General features: G+C 35.5%; 1 protein-coding gene across 1 annotated transcript; it reads right to left on the minus strand.

The window, feature by feature from the left end:
• Nucleotides 1-1,974: 1,974 nt before the first annotated feature.
• On the minus strand, nt 1,975-13,006 carry LOC129138160 (protein FRG1-like). Its single transcript, XM_063802815.1, has 7 exons — nt 12,988-13,006; nt 12,724-12,810; nt 11,892-11,988; nt 9,997-10,111; nt 4,370-4,461; nt 3,274-3,384; nt 1,975-2,095 (listed from the first exon to the last, which is right to left on the minus strand). The coding sequence occupies exons 1-7, from the start codon at nt 13,004-13,006 to the stop codon at nt 2,083-2,085; spliced, it is 534 nt and encodes a 177-aa protein (XP_063658885.1). The 3' UTR covers nt 1,975-2,082.
• Nucleotides 13,007-16,756: the final 3,750 nt, after the last annotated feature.

Consider the following 16,756-nt stretch of genomic DNA (forward strand, 5'->3'; position numbering starts at 1 on the left):
GGTTAGTGCTTTTAGGTAATCTTGGTTTTGATAAGATTACTAGACTGATCCATCGGGGGAATGCAAAGCCACAGTTTATCTTGGTTTCAGTAGTGCTTTAAACAAAAGTCATGATATCCTTGTGTACAAGATGGAAGAAGAGTGGACCAGACGACAATATTTAGATGCAGTCATTCTTAACCTCCGTTGCTCTCCCAGTGGTCTAGCTGGGGTTTGTATAAAGTGGAATGAGAGGAAAAGGGAAGGAGCGCCCACCTACCCTCTCCCCTTGTCCACTTGTCCTCCTTCACTAGTGGATAAATTCCACGGGAACAGGCAAGTTATTTTAAATCTGTATCTTCTGTTGTCAAGATCTGTAATCAGTTCTGCTCGCTGGACTGGGGACAGGAACCAAGGGAACATAAGGGTGAACGGGTTGATATGGAGTCGAGGAACACACTGGGCCTACATGCAGAATGTTTGCGCCAGGAAAGCCAGTCAGCAGGCAGATGGTCTCAGATACCAAGCTAGTGTTGGGAAGCAAGACTCAGTCTCTTGAAGGCGGTGTTCCTCATTCTGTGGTTTGTATCGCTTGCTTCAGAATGACCTGGAGTACTTGTTAAAATGCAAATTTTGAGCCCAATCCTAGACTTCCTAGCCTGTATCTCTACGGATGGGTCTCAGTAGTCGATATTGGAAACGTGCAGGTCCCTAGGAGATGCTTATGCATATAGATTTGAACTGTTGTGTTTAAGGGTTAGGCAGCTGGCAAAAGCAAGGAATAGACCAAGCCCTTGGGTGGGAAGGCTCCATAACCTTGGCACTGTTAGCATTCTGGGTGGAACAGGATTCTGCCACATGCTTCGCAGCATCCCTAGCCTCTACTCTCTAACACCGCATTCCAGTTGGGAAAACCAAAAATGTCCCCTGGGAGGCAAAATAGTCACCAGTTGGGAACCGGAACCACTGCATGTGGGATCAGAGTGGTTAGTTTGTTCCCAATCCAAGGATCAGAACACAAGATGAGAGAAAGTCCAGCTATTGGAACTGGGAATGCCAAGTTGAAGCTAGACCTACAACGAAAGCTCCAAAAGCTCCTTTAAAGGGCTGATCCCATGCCTCAGCTACCCAGCTTGTACAGATGCCATGTAACTCCAGATTTGGTGACAGAAGGAATTTAAAGGCTAGAACTAGATAGGGTCTTTCAGGTTAGGCCAGCACACAATGTGGACTTTTGACATCATCCAGATGCTTGAACCAACCTCAGTCCTGAGGCAGAATTTCCCATGGCATCTGATACACAGCCTGGCTTTGGAGCACTCACTGGGATTAGATTCCACGGGAATATTGTGTTTAGGAACTCTGAAAGAGACAGGCTTCAACGAAGCAGACCTAAGCAACACGTAGCATCTGAACTTCTTTATCAGCTTCCATTCCAGCCCACGAGGACAAAAGCATCACATACATATCCACTGTGGCTAACCTGTCCTCCGTAGGGAGTTTCCCCAGTACTACTCTCCCCTCTGTTCTGAGCCTACTTGCTCCTTTGTAATGTTTCCACTTTCTGTCCCACTCTCTAATAGATGATTTGTCCTCTCTGCCCAGCCCCCTAGTTCTGATATTTGGATTGTCTGTGATCTGGGTAGTACTTAGGAGGTAGAATCAAAGCCTTGTTGATTGGATTGGGAGTTTCCAACTTCCTATTAAAGGCACTGATTAAGCATCTATTGTATAAAGTAAAGTAAGATTATGATCCAGTAAGAAAGATTCCATAAGTAGCGCAGGAAGAATTGGTTTCTAGTACACTTCATGCTTCGGGACAGGAAATCCAGAAAATAATTCTGTGATACGTTACGTGTGTACTGTAAGTTTCATTTCCATGTGAAAAACTGTAGTTAGCCAAGGAAGTACATCCATGAAGAATCCTGATTACACTTGTTTAATCCTGGTTAAACTAGCTACTAGCTAAACAATAATTTCACAACAACTCAAGAACTCTGTAAAAGCATTTCCTCTGAATATTTTATTCAGAAAAAAAAAAAAAAAACACAAAAAGATAAGGCAGAAACAAAAATCCCAGTCATTTGCAGTATCTGTCGGCTTTCAATTTGGTTCTCTTGTTTAGACAAAGAAAAATAGTAAAATTAATCTATGTAAAACATGCCATATATATTCAACTGCTACTAAATATAAAAAGCTTTAAAACTGTGTGTTCAATTTTGGTTATTGTATTACCACAACACTTATATTAAAATATGTATACTTTTAAATTTGGTTTCTATAAAAAATGGATTCTAATCTTATAAAAGTTATTTCCTAATATTCAATAAATGTTGCCTAAGGGCTTTTTCAATCCAAATAGCACTTTTAATTATTCCAGAATTTAAGGGTGCTCTAAATTTCCATTTAATAGGGTGAGAATGCTGTATTATTACAAGTGAAAAAAGTTACAGGACAAAGAGGTTATTCCGTTTTAGAGTCCACATCCTGATTATATTTTATATCCTCTTCTTGATTTCTTACAACTAGATACATATCCATTTGCTCAGCTGGAAAAAATTCTTAACATTATTTACTGACTTTAGGTATGAACTCTACCAGCTAGTTAACAGGAAATATGTAATTAAACATTGCCTTTATCAAGTAATGTAAAAAAAGGGTAAGAGTAACTTTGTAACATAGGACTTGAATGAGCGGCTGGTGATTATCAAAATCTGGCACTTAATTGATTTATACTTCCGCACTCACAGCTAAACGTCTCTACCTGTTTTTCTATGTTGTAAATCTAGGACATTACTTATCTACATAGGAAGAGTAATAAATATTAATAACGTGCTATGATAAACATTCTGCACTCTTCCAAATCTTACAATAAAACTGCTTCAATTTCACTTGTTTAGCTTTTATACTTAGTTTTTTAGTTGATCTATGCTTATTTTAAGGAACCTGAACTACTCTAACAGAATCCACAGAATGTTTATATTAGTCAAACTGCTTCTTTCTAACTCTGGTTCTAATAGTTATAAAAAGATAATGATAAATTTATGAAGTAGATACAGTCAAACCTGAATTTCTTAAAGTATATACTTATAATCGGTTATAATTTTTAGATATTCTTTCTTGACAGTCTTTTCCCAAACTCATGATGTCCTCTCTAGGTAATATTGCCACACTCATAAATTATAAATAAAGAGAAAAATGTGAAAACTACAGTAATTTAAGAGAATATAGGTTTTCTACATGCCATTTCTATTAGCTACTGAAAATAGTGAAAATAAGTAAATAAATAGCTACCTGTCCAGAAGCATCTCATGCAAAAATCCATCTTTCTGAGCCTTTTTAAGAATTTTACTCTCTTCTTTACTTATTTTAAGTTTGTGGTCTTGGAAGCTCTGAAATTTCTTTCTGCAAAGAAAATGTCTTCATTGAAAAATACCTCAAACTCTGATTATACATATTTACTATTAAATTTATAAATACTGTTAATTTCTTTTTTCACTTATTACAAAAGTCTAATTGTAGGCCAGGCGCAGTGGCTCATGCCTGCAATCCCAGCACTTTGGGAGGCCAAGGCAGGCAGATCACTCAAGGTCAGGAGTTTGAGAACAGCCTGGCCAACATGGTGAAACCCCGTCTCTACTAAAAATACAAAAATTAGCCGAGGGTAGTGGCGCGTGCCTGTAGTCCCAGCTACTCGGGAGGCTGAGGCAGGAGAATCACATGAACCTGGGAGGCAGAGGTTGCAATGAGCCGAGATAGTGGCACTGCACTCCAGTCTGGGGGACAGAGCGAGACTGTCTTGGGGGAGAAAAAAAAAGTCTAATTGTATTTTTTTTAATAAGCTGGAGCTTTTGAACAACAAAGATAACCTTCATGACCTCTCAAGAGGAGGGCCACTCATTGACTGGGTAGCAGAAGGCCCCACTTCTATTAGGGCATGCTGGCTGGAATCCCCTCGGTCCTGACCATAGCACAGCCTTTGACTGGCATCACGCCCATTCTATGAATGAATAGAGAGATTGACTAACCCGAGTGACTAGCTTTGGGAGCTGGTAGGATGATTAGGAAACCTGAAACCTCAAGAAAAGAAAAGCATTTAGCTCAGTGCTCTGTCCTAGAGGCTACATTGTGTTGCCTCTTCTTGTCTATCAGTTTTCATTTTTTCAGACACGGTCTTGCTCTGTCACCCAGGCTGGAATACAGTGGTGATCAGAGGTCACTGCAGCCTTGAACTCCTGGGCTCAAACAATCCTCCTGTCTCAGCCTCCCAAGTAGCTGAGCCTACAGGCATGCACCACCATCCCCAGCTAATTAGGTAATTTATTTTGAAAGCACTTTGAGAAGCACTTCACTGTCAAATCTGTAGGTCTAAAAGGAAAAGCATACATACACATAATTGATTTCACATTGTTTTACATTTCCTTTGTCTTCTTCTGGAATGTCATCTTTTTTCGTGGTTTCTTTTTCAGCACAGGATCTAATCTAGATATTGGAAAAGAGAATCCAATGGGTTATATGTTTATCTTCCACCTTCCCCACTTTACATGTCACATAAGAACATTCAAGATGATTTCTTATGCAGAAGAAAAAATTAACTGAGCAACTATAATCAGAAAAAGACAGGTTCTGGCTATGTGTTTTTACTTCATATATATAATCTATACGAGTAAGTGCTGTCACATGCTTCCTCTGCAGCCCTTGTGTCAGAAACACTACAGACAAAATTATTTCAGAAACATTTTACACATCACATCCTGCTAGGCAATAAAGCAATCATTAACTAATTTAACTTTGTCCTCCAAGTGAATACACTAGGATCAAATTATCCCTAGTAGACAAGTGTTCATTTGATCAGATTGAAAGCTTAATAGCTATTTTACATTGCACAGACTATTACCAAAGTATTAAAACTTTTAACATTACACAACTTGTTTTTAATTAATTGGAACCCACCTCTTTTACTAGCTTCTTATATCCTCCTAAGTTTGGACAGATGTTTACTATCACATGTCATAAATTAATTGATCTGCATTCAACAATTAGGATCGCCCACAGAACAGGCAATTGGCAATGGTAAGGACTCATTTCTCCTAAGGGATCTCTGTGGCCAGAGTCCAGTTCCAGGGCTGCTTAGACAGTGATGACAAATAACGTGTTTGTGCCAATGACATCTTTGTGACAGTTTTGATTAGAGGGGTCCCAGACCTGAAAACATTCCCTGCTAGCGCCTGTAGCATAATGCTACCTTTAGTAAGAGGGATCTGTGTTCTGGTAGACAGGGCAAGGTCATAAAGGTGAAGGGCTGACGGAGATTAGGAGAGCCTGCAATTAAATGGTACGAAAAGAGTCCTAAATAATCACTGTTCAGAGCTTCCAAGTACTTGACTAACCAAAGAGACCCAGAAAACTTTGTATTTTGTCTGAAAATTGCTTTAAATAGTGAAAAATGCAATCTTTGTGTATCTTTGTATCTTTGTATAAGTGCAAAGCACTGCACATATATTTGCAATTGTTGCCTTCAATAACACTTTTGTGATAATATCCAGATGAAAAATAATTTAAACATGATACAGTAAAATGTAAATAAATAAAATTAAATGTAAGTCACAAACCCATCTGCATTTCCTCAATGACCTGTTTCCTGAGAAGCAATGTGCTATGAAATACTGAGAGTGGCCTCTGGAGTCAGCTGGGCCTGGGTACACATCCTGTCCTACCACACCTTGAAATCACTGTGATTTCCATGAAGTGACTGACAAAAACCACGAGGATGTAAGGAGGGTCAGAGGCTGTCTTCCTGTCTGTAAGGCTGAGCTCACATCCACCTCACAGGATCATTATGGAAATTCAAGACTATAACGCATGTGCGCATGTGCCGGATGCATGCAATGAAAAAGTATAACATTTCACTTCTCTAACTGTAAGAAAATGCCTACATTTTAAATTGAAATTGTTTGAGCTTTAGATTTGAAATTATCTGAAATCAAGACTACTCTAAAAAGAAAATCAAACATATGACCGGAAATCTAACAGGAATCACGTACAGAGAATTGATAGATGCTTTTAAATTACACTGGTAGTAGAGAAAAATGTAACATAAATTTTTATGCTCTAATTATAAGAACGAACGGCATTTTAGAAAAGGCATTTGCCCCCTCTCCTAGAGCCTTCCACTCTGGCCCCCAAAATGCCTTACAGAGCAAATCTGGGTCAGACTGGATGCAACCTGTGATTCCCAACAAAGACAGACAAAGCAAGGTTCAGGATGCTCAGTACTGCGATGTAATGCCAAGACACAGAAAAGCCATGTGTCAAGAAGGGGGGAGTTATTCTTTAGACACATCCTGGTATATGTTTATCATTAAAGATCAGTGGCTTTTGTGAGTCTAAAAAATTAAGCCTTAAATGTTTTCATCAAATTCCAGTTAACTACCTATCTAGGTTATATTAACAGTATTATTTAGAATTTCACCTTGATATGAAGATGTCTGTGTAACTTTTACAATGATGTAAAACAAAGAGTAGGATTAGGGAGGGCACAGGCCACTGGTGCAATGGATAATGCATCTGACTACGGATGAGGGAATTTAGCCTGGAATAAGGAACTTTTATTTCCAGCTTAGTGATGTACACAAATTTTAAAAATAAAATAAAAATCATGTTTTATGTGATTCATGTTTCTCCTAATGCAAAGAAGATGGGTACTATTAATAAAAATATTTTTAAAATGTAAGGGCTAAGGCCCCAACAGTTCTGCTATGATTTTTAATGTTTCATAGAGTGATTATCATCACAGAAACTCAAGCATTATGTAAATACCAACACGTATACCCCGACCTGGTAATTCTGCTTCTGGAAATTTATCTTCAGGTCCACCTGCACATCTACAAATTGATGCATATTCAATGTTATGTACTGCAGCACTGTTTATAAGAGCAAAAGACTGGAAACAGCCTAAATTTCCATCTACAAAAGACTAAAAAAATTAAGGTACATCCCTAAAATGGAATATTATGTGGCTGTTAAAAAAGAGAGAGAGAGAAAGAGAGGAAAAGCAAGAAAAAGAGAAAACTTTCTACATTCAAACAAATAGTAGAAAACTCTCCAAGATACAATTTTAAGGAAAAAAAAATCAAAGTCGAGAAGACTATAGAGAAGGTTGCCTTTAGTGTAAAACAGTTGAAAATTATAAATATATTCATATGTTTACAAAGAAATTTTAGGAGGCTATAAAAAAAAACAAAGGGAAAGAGGAACAGGAGCTGGGACACAGGTGAGTAAGATGCATGGCAGGCATACATCTTCACATGCTTTTATTTAAAAATGTTGGACCACGTGTACATGTTATCTATTTAAAAAATTAGATTTTAAAATACAAGCAAGAAAACAAGAAAATGGAAGCTTAAAAAGAGCATGTGGAACTACCAGAAAAAGATACTAATCCATGGAGATAATGGCAAGGTAGCTCCTAGATGCACTGATTTCTCTACCACATTGTATAAACAAGCCATCAACTATGGGATTTATAATTAAAAATGAGTCTATTTGAAACACCACATTATAAAAAGCTATTAACTGAATCTTTAAAGTGACAGTAAATGATGACTTAACATTTTAAAGAGATACAGTCAGATCGCATGTGTGAATGCAGTCATCTGTATAAAATGTCATTACCTTGATCATTTCTTCTTCTCCTGCTGTTTTACTTTTTGCTTCTATGTCCCCTGCTTCATTGCATCTAATAAAGTAGCTATTTGAGGCCAACAAAGCCATTTTCCCCAATTGAAACAAAATAACAAAATAGCCATGAGGATACTTCTTGTGGAAGAAACATTAAGTGTTTAGACTGAATTAATTTTTCCTCCCTGATTTAAAAGTCACAGAAAAGAACTGAGAGAAAAACCTCAAAAATATAATACAAGAACATATAGAAAAGGAAACCAAAATCACCTTTCATTTTACGATTCAAAGATTACCACAATAAACATTTGTAGTGTATCTTCCTAGTAGGATTGCTTCCTTTCTAAAAGATCTACTGAAGATAAAACCGATTTAGTTCTGCTTGGAAAATTAACTTTAAAGACAAGAACATAATTATGAATGCATACTTTATTCAGATATTAACATTTTAAGTAAAATTTATTTTCTTCACAATTAGAAAACATGAAAAGGTACATACAATGCCTTTGGTGTTTTGAATTTAAGAATCAATGTCTGAGGGACTTTTGTGTGTGAAAATAAATATTCATATACATTTTTAGTTGTTTAATGTTTGATGTATTACACTGGTTTCTATTAAACAAAACTTTAAAACCTGATTTTCTTGTGTATTTAAATCTGGGTTATAAATTTGGTTAGCTTAACTCCCGTAACAAATATAACATTTATTTATAACTTGTATTTGGTTGATTCTTTTGGAAAACTTGGAATACCATAACATTTAGACAAAATATTTATAAATACAATGATTACAAAATATGTTAACCTTGTATCACATCCAGTTAAAAATGTGCTGATAACATGGATTTAATTTCGTAGTCAAGTCACAAGGGCTGGGTGGTCTCTCATCTGGATGGCTCCTGGTGAGCCCTGGAACATGGCGGTGTGGTCCAAGGTGATTTAAACCTGTGCCACAGATTATTCAGCTGAGTCCTTTTTGCAATACAGTTTTAAGACCCTCTTTCATTTAAATTTAAATTTTTGAAACTTAGTGTCCTTCCTAAAAATAAAATGAAATGAACTTTCCTAAAGTGTTGTATTATTAGTACTATCTAAGCGATCATCCTGGCCTTATGAAATATTGGCATTTTCTACTGGTGTAACTTTTATTAGAAGCATCTCATCATAACTAGTAGGATCATCTCAAAGGGGTTGCAACACATTAGCAGGTAATGAAATCAATGTAATGTTTCCTGAACGGTATTGGGTGGGTTGGGGGGGAAAGGAATACACACAGACACACAGAGGAAGGGGTAAAAGAGAATACGAAATATCAAGGTGCATAACACATGGATAAGTATGTATTGTTAAGTACAACTCTTGCTCCAGTTATACATATGTTTGTGCTGGGCTGGCAATGTAAAAATGCATTTCTCAATGGATTGGGTCAAAATAGTTTTCAAGTCACTGACTTAAGATTTTATCCTAGGGGATGAGGAAATTAGTCTAAGTGATTACCTCTTTCTGGTGGGATGTTTGTTTAATCTGTCATCTTAGAAAACACTGCTGAGTTCCTATTTTCAGTTCATTATTGTATACTACCAAAGCTGCTACTCAAAGGCTGAGCTTATCTTCTATTTGCTTGTTCTGCGTGGTGCCCACTGGTCCTTACTGTTTTTGATATAGTTATCTACTTTTTAAAGACAGTTTAGCACTCACATATTTTTGTTCAATCTTTACTTCTCACACAAACAGAAAAAGGAAATTATGTATTCTGTATCAACAAAGATTTAACAAAACATCCATATACTACAACTGTCTACTTAATAAAATAAAGAATTAGTATATTATCTTTTTTGTTCTTATATTAAAACTATCTTTTCGTACACTATTTTAAGCTTATGAACTGAAAGTCTTTTAGAGATAATTTACTTCAATGAACTATTATTTATATTTTATACGCAAATTGTCACAACTTGGTCTTAGCTAGCTCCACTGTTTGCTTACAGTCTGTAATGTTTCTGAAAACATCCATGATTTCTGCTAAAAAGAAGATACTTAGGAACTATTCTGTTTTCCTACTCTGTGACCTAAAATTGACTGGTTCTTCAATGGAAATGAGATCCATATCTAGGCACTAAGGGTATACAGAAATAATTGTGGACAAAAGTACTAATGCTATTTTTGTTGCACTATATTTTGAGATCTCATTAAGGCTCTGTGTTCTTAGTGGTTTATTCCAATTTAATGTATTATACTATTGCATCCTACTTTTTCTTTTTAAATATATTATGATTGACTGTTACAGACTTTCTGTTAAACTGACAGGAAGTTTTTATAAACAATAACAGCACTTACATTTTGAAAGGCTGGTTCCCATTGTTCTCTTGGTCCAATTGCATCTGAATGCCCAACAACAAGTTCATCTGAATTTATACCAAGATATTTTCCATAGCCAGATTTCAGGGCGATTCTATACATTAATAAGATAGATAAAAGTTAAAAATGGAGAGAAAATTAATTATAAGACATCAAAACAGGACATGTGTATGTGTGTGGGTGTGTACATATCTAAAGTTTCAGACTGGACATATTCCAAGTGTTCAAAAGATCCATGTGGCTGAGTGGTGACTCATTCCTGTAATCTCTGTGCTTTGGGAAGGCAATGGGAGAACTGCTTGAGGCAAGAAGTTCAAGATCAGCCTGGACAACATAGTGAGACCCCATCTTTACAAAAAATTTAAAAAGTTAGCTGGGCATGGTGGTGTGCGCATGTAATACCAGCTACTTGGGAGGCTGACGCAGGAGGAGTGCTTGAGCCCAGAAATTTGAGGTTATAGTGAGCTATGATCACACCACTGCCCTCCAGCCTGGGTGACAGAGACTCTGTGCCTTCAAAAAAAAAAAAAGCTACATGTGACTAGTTGTTGCCATATTGGACAGTAAAGTTTTAAATTTAGTTTTATATTTTGCTTTTTTAATATAAACATTGTACCTTATATATTACATAACAAACATTTTCAAAATTCATCATTCTTCAATTATACCTCTTTAGTTATAACCTTCAATAATAAATTACTAAAACTTTATGTCATCAAACTGTTTTCCAGAAAATGCTGCTTCCATTTACATTCTTACCTCAAATTAATAGAGTATGTTTTGTATCATGGATTTTTTTTAAACATTATGACTGTAAAAAAGTACTTGAAAACCTGATATGGAAAAAAAACAGTATCCTATTAATTTGCATTTTAGTAGTTAACTAGAATAACAATTGTTTTCTTTTCCTTTCTAGCTTTTAGGTTATCTGGTAATGTCCCTTGTCCATTTTTCTATTCAGATCTGATTGTTCACAATTTCTCTACTGGGGTCTTCAGTGCTATGAATTCTATACAAGATACATATGAAGAGTAAGAACTCACTGCCTATTAAGATTGTTGCAAATATTTTCCTCATTTGTCAGTTAATTTTCTTTATAATCCTTTTTTGTTTATAATTGTAAAGCAGTTTAAAACTATTGAATTTTTCTTCCTCTGCTTTTATTCTGTCTTTCACCCTACTTATCAGACTTTCAAAGAAAGTATAGAAATAATCATCTTAATGTGATTTTTTAAAATTATGATTTCTTTTACCTTACTAAGAATCTCCTCGGATGCCATAATTGACTTTTACTCCTTTATACGTTAATGATTATATAACAGAAATCATTATCATGTTGATGTAACCAATTACTAAAATATGTAAATTCACTTTCAGTATCTTTTACCCAAAGAATCATTCTATACTTCTGCACAAGGTGAGAATAAAAAAGGTTACTTTATAAAATGACTGTAAAAATAGTGAGTAAAAATATTCTTTTGGTTGTTATGATGCTGTAACATTCTCTGCTGGTTTCAACAATGTCCCTTTTCTTAGTCTTCCTGTTTGTCTTTAGACTTCCAAACAGTGAGTTTAAATATCATAGCAACAGTGAACCAGGTTTTGTACTATTTGATTTATTTTTTAATCTATCTTACTTGGTGTGTGAAATTATTAATCTTCATTTTTTAACTTACATATCTTTTTTCCAGCCTAGCATTATATATTGATAGGAAATCCACTAAAAGTAGATCACAAAATCTACTTTTCAAAAAAGCTATTTCATTTTTTATATCAAAATTACCATGGGCTTAAGACAGATACTAAAATTTTTAATGAATACAATTAAATTTTTAAAATAACTGGTTACTAATTATATTACAACATAAGCTCACCTGGAATCAGATAATTTGACAGCCATAAACTGCTCTGGAGGACTAGGGCCCTCATCAATATTGGAGAAAAAACATTTGAAAATAAATTTGACATTTGCTATAAATATAAAGACATTATTTTGCTTTAAAAAATGTGGCTATTTTCTTCTGCAATTAAATGTAATATTCAGATATACTGATGTCACTGTAATACTGTATCTTTGGAATCAAGATCTATTTTACCTTCTTTTAACTACAGTGCTAATTTTATACACTGAGTAAGACAGGGTGATATAATGCTTATTTAATAACTTTAGAGATAGCTTCTCTTTATGTTTTAAAATACAGTCATAAATAAGCACTTATTTAAAAAAGCTAAATGCTTTCATTTATTCAATGGATGGCCTTGCTGACCAAATGATACTGCTTTTTATCTTCTAATTACTTTGTATCTCATTAGTGCTTCCTCTAATGGGCTAAAGAAAACGAGGAAACTTCAAATTGTTAAATGCACCCAGGTTAGTTTTGGTAATAGGTCTGAATAAAAAAGAAATTCAAACATGTTTGACTGAAATAGGTTTTTTTTCTTTCCACTTACTATTTTAATTATTCATATTGTTTTGATTTCCAAAGATACTCTTCTGGAACTATACGGAATGTTTTCAAATGCTTATATTAGAAAGAGGGACTTGCCAATGGCTGGTAAATATTAAGGAATTAAAAAAAATGGAAGAGTCAAATGCAATGGTTCCATTCCTTTGGAAAATGTTTGATACTAGTTAGAGTTTGGCCTAAGTGAATGAATGTCCTAAAATCTACACTTGTGGCAGGATCTTCCCTTCCAGACACAAACCTTCTTTGTGTGGAGCTCCCAGGGTAAAAAGACCATTGTCGAGCGCATGTATATAGGTTCCCTCATCCATTTCAATGGCTATGGTTCCTGAAATTTCACCAAAGTTTGTTACTGTTCACCAGATTCCTAAAAAATAAAATTGATATTTCAACTTTATATTTTAGTTTTGACACAGAGTTCTTTGTTATTATAACTTAGTTTTAAAAACCTTTTATCTTGCAGTTGTAAGAAATAATATGAAGATCTCACATATCCTTTACTCACTTTGTCTCAATGATGACATCTTGCATAAGTATCATACATTGTTAGAATCAGGAAACTGACATTGATATAATCCATGAAGCTTATTCAGATTTCACCAGTTTTACATGTACTTGTTCGCATGTGTGTGCACAGATTCATGCGACTACCAGCACAGTCAGGATTAGGTTTTTAAAATACAAAATAGCAACATACAGCCAGGCATGGGGGTGCATGCCTGTAATCCCAGCTACTCGGGGAGCTGCGAAAGAGGATCACTTGAGCCCAGGAGTTCAAGGTTATAGTGAGCTATGATCACGCCACTGCACTATAGCCTGAGTGACAGAGCAAGGTCCTGTTTCAAAAAAAGACCAAAACAAAACAAAAGGCAACATGTGAAGGTACAAAGTGATACATGGAGAACGGTCTCTCTCATGATAGACCCTAGCCATCTATTCATGCCTGCTTTCCAGAGGCAATGCCTATCATAATGCTTCTTAAAAATGTCTCTCAGGAAGACTTTCTCGCATAGTAATCTTTTTTTTTTTTTGAGACGGAGTCTCGCTCTGTTGCCCAGGCTGGAGTGCAGTGACGCGATCTTGGCTCACTGCGACCTCCGCCTCCTGGATTTAAACAATTCTCTGCCTCAGCTTCCACAGTAGCTGGGGTTACAAGAGCCTGCCACCATGCCCGAATAATTTTTTTTGTACTTTTAGTAGAGACGGAGTTTCACCACATTGGCCAGGCTGGTCTTGAACTCCTGATCTCGTGATCCACCTGCCTCTGCCTCCCAAAGTGCTGGGATTACAGATGTGAGCCACCGCACCCGGCCAGTAATCTTAACTACGATTTTAGATTGAAAGCAAAATGAGCAGAATCTATGTCTATGTATACTAATTTCCAATTTGCCAATAGAAATGTTAGGCTTTAGCAACAATTATTTTAGCAGTTGTTATAAAAGTTTATATCTTAATGTTAAAAAATATCCTCAAACCTCCTCCTAAATTGCACTTTAACTAGAGTAGAAATGAGTCAATCATTAACTGGATATGAAATATTAAGGAATTCTTGTTAATTTTACAAGGTCTGATAATGACATAGTATAATGCATAAAAGTAAAGGACAAAACAGGTGATGAGAGAAAGACATACCATGTTAAGAAATGTACATTTATGTACTTATGGGTAAAATGACATAATATCTGTGATTTTACTTAAAATTTTCTAGGAAAAAATGTGTGTGGGGGTGTGTATGTAAATGAAACGAGATTGGCAAAATATTGATAATTAATGCTGGGGCCTGGGCACATGGGGGACTCATTATATTCTTCTATGTATGGATTAGTTTGGATATTTCCATAATAAAAAGGTTTTAAAGATTCAGTTAATTCCACTGCACAAAATTTTCTATTCAACTAAACATTTCATGCTTTTCATAATCAATTTTAAAATATATAAAATTTCAGCTAAAATGAAGTTGGACCCTTATCTAACACCAAATACAAAAAGTAACTAAAATAGACCAAAGACCTAAAAGTAAGAGTTAAAGTTAGAAAATTTTTAGAAGAAAATGGGAAAAGCTTCACGACAATGAATTTGGCAATGATTTCTTATATAGAACATCAAAGGCACAGGCAACAAAAGAAAACATAGACAAACTGGACTTCATCAGAATTAAAAAGTTTTGTGCATCAAGAACCACTGTCAACACAGTAAAAGGCAACCCAGAGAATGGAGAAAATATTTGTAAAATACATACATGATAAGGAATTAATATCCAGACTATATAGAGAACTCCAAAAAGACAAATACCACAATTCAAAACTGGGCAAAGGATATACACGGACATTGCTCCAAAGATGATATACAAATGGCCAATAAGCACTGGAAAAGACGCTCAACATCACTAGTCACTAGGGAAATATAAATCAAAACCATAATGCAATACCACTTCACACCCATTAGAATGCTATTATCAAAACAAACAAAAAACGGAAACCAAGAAAACCAGAAAAACAAATGTTGGGCAGGATGTGGAGAAACTGAAACCTTGTGCAATGCTGGTGGGAAGGTAAAATGGTGCATGTATTTAAATGCCACTGAAGTGTAAACGTAAAAATAGAAAAACTAACAAATTCTATATTCTGTATATTTTACCTCCACACACACACGAAACCAATGGAGAAAAAGAAAATTAATCAAAATTAAAATTTCAGCTACAGACAATTAGAAAGAAATAAAACTAATGACAATTTAGATGACTGAGTTATAGCTACAATTGTTTTCAGTAAAAGAAATAATGCTTTATTCAGAATCATGAACAGTGTTATGATTAGCAAGTCTTTCTTATAAATGTAATAGTTAATATTTTTAAATTAGTTTTATTTTGTATTTTCTATGCCACCTTCACCAAGTACACTTAATATTAAATAAAATCATTTAAATATAATATCTCATTAATGTTTTGCAAATGAAGAAGAAATTTGTGGCAGACAAGCTCCTCAAAATTTTCACACTCTGTCCAAGTAGGGAAATGATACAATAACATTACTTATAATATTGTCAACTGAAAAAGAAACTACTTTGAGCAGATGCCAGTATTTCTTCTCAATGATATTTCAAAGAATAAGAAAGCTAAACACAGTATCATCAAGAATTAAATGTGAGCATTCTGCCTACTTTCTGCAAGTGGCCTACATTCAACCTTTGGAGGTATGCTTATACGTTTAACGACTAAAGTAACATAACATAATACTTAACAGTGCCACTCAGGGGTTTTAGCTGTGAAAAAGCAGTGGATCCTAAGAACAGTGGGCACTGAAGTTGCCTGTCTCTATGTCAGGTTACAGCTCAAGCTGTGTATATGCTGCAGACGCCCAAGCTGAATTTAAGAGAATCCGCTCTAAAACATTACTTGCTATTTAGACACATGCTTAAAGTTATTTCCTTTTAAACCTTAGGCAGATGATGAAATATTCCCGCTGTGTTGTCTCACAATGTATAACAAAGCTTTTCACATATTTTCACATAGTTGGGAATGCTTCCATATATCTGGCATGCCTGTAATCCAGCACTTTGAGAGGTGGAAGCAGGAGAATCACTTAAGCCCAGGAGTTCAAGATCAGCCTAGGCAACAAAAGGAGACCCCCATCTCTACAAAAAAATTAAGAAATTAGCTGGGTATGGTGGTACAAGCCTGTGGTCCCAGCTACTTGGGAGTCCCAGGTGAGAGAATTGCTTGAGCCTACGAGGTCGAGGGTGCAATGAGCCATGATCACGTCACTGCACTCCAGACTGAGCAACAAAGCAAGAGCCTGTCTCAAAAAAAAAAAAAAAAAAAAAAAAAAAAAAAAAAAAAAAAAAAAAAAAAAAAAAAAAAACTGGCCCGATGTACCAGTGTCATGGCTGATAAGATACTACCAGGGCACCCTCATTCTAGAATCAAGGCTGTGTGACAGCTCACGTCACCTTCTGACTAACCCAGTGCTTCTGTGCTAAGGGCCCCCTTAAATCTCTACCTTCCTTATGTGCTTGGCACAAAGGAATGATATATCTTAGATTTGGAAATGGAATTTTCTTCCCCAATCTTACTGTAGTCTAAGTACCCTTCACAGACTTTCTATTAACACATAGCTTACTTAGCTTCAGTTCCTGAGTAAATCAAATCTGTGTTTTGCAAACTACGATGTTTTAAGTTCAATTGCTTCTGAATCTAGCAGAGCTCAGTGAAACTCTTTGCTTACAGACATGCTCATTTTTATTAATGTCACACATGGTATTCTCCATGTGAAAGA

The sequence above is a fragment of the Pan troglodytes genome, chromosome 21 (assembly GCF_028858775.2).
Source record: "Pan troglodytes isolate AG18354 chromosome 21, NHGRI_mPanTro3-v2.0_pri, whole genome shotgun sequence".
NCBI classification, from domain to species: Eukaryota; Metazoa; Chordata; class Mammalia; order Primates; family Hominidae; genus Pan; species Pan troglodytes.

What these genes read in the sequence shown, in the direction of transcription:
- LOC129138160 (XM_063802815.1), bottom strand. An exon ending in GGGAGCTCCACACAAAGAAG is followed by an intron (nt 11,989 to 12,723) that starts GTTTGTGTCTGG and finishes TTATATTTATAG; the next exon opens with CAAATGTCAAATTTATTTTC. An exon ending in GGGAACCAGCCTTTCAAAAT is followed by an intron (nt 4,462 to 9,996) that starts GTAAGTGCTGTT and finishes TCCAATATCTAG; the next exon opens with ATTAGATCCTGTGCTGAAAA.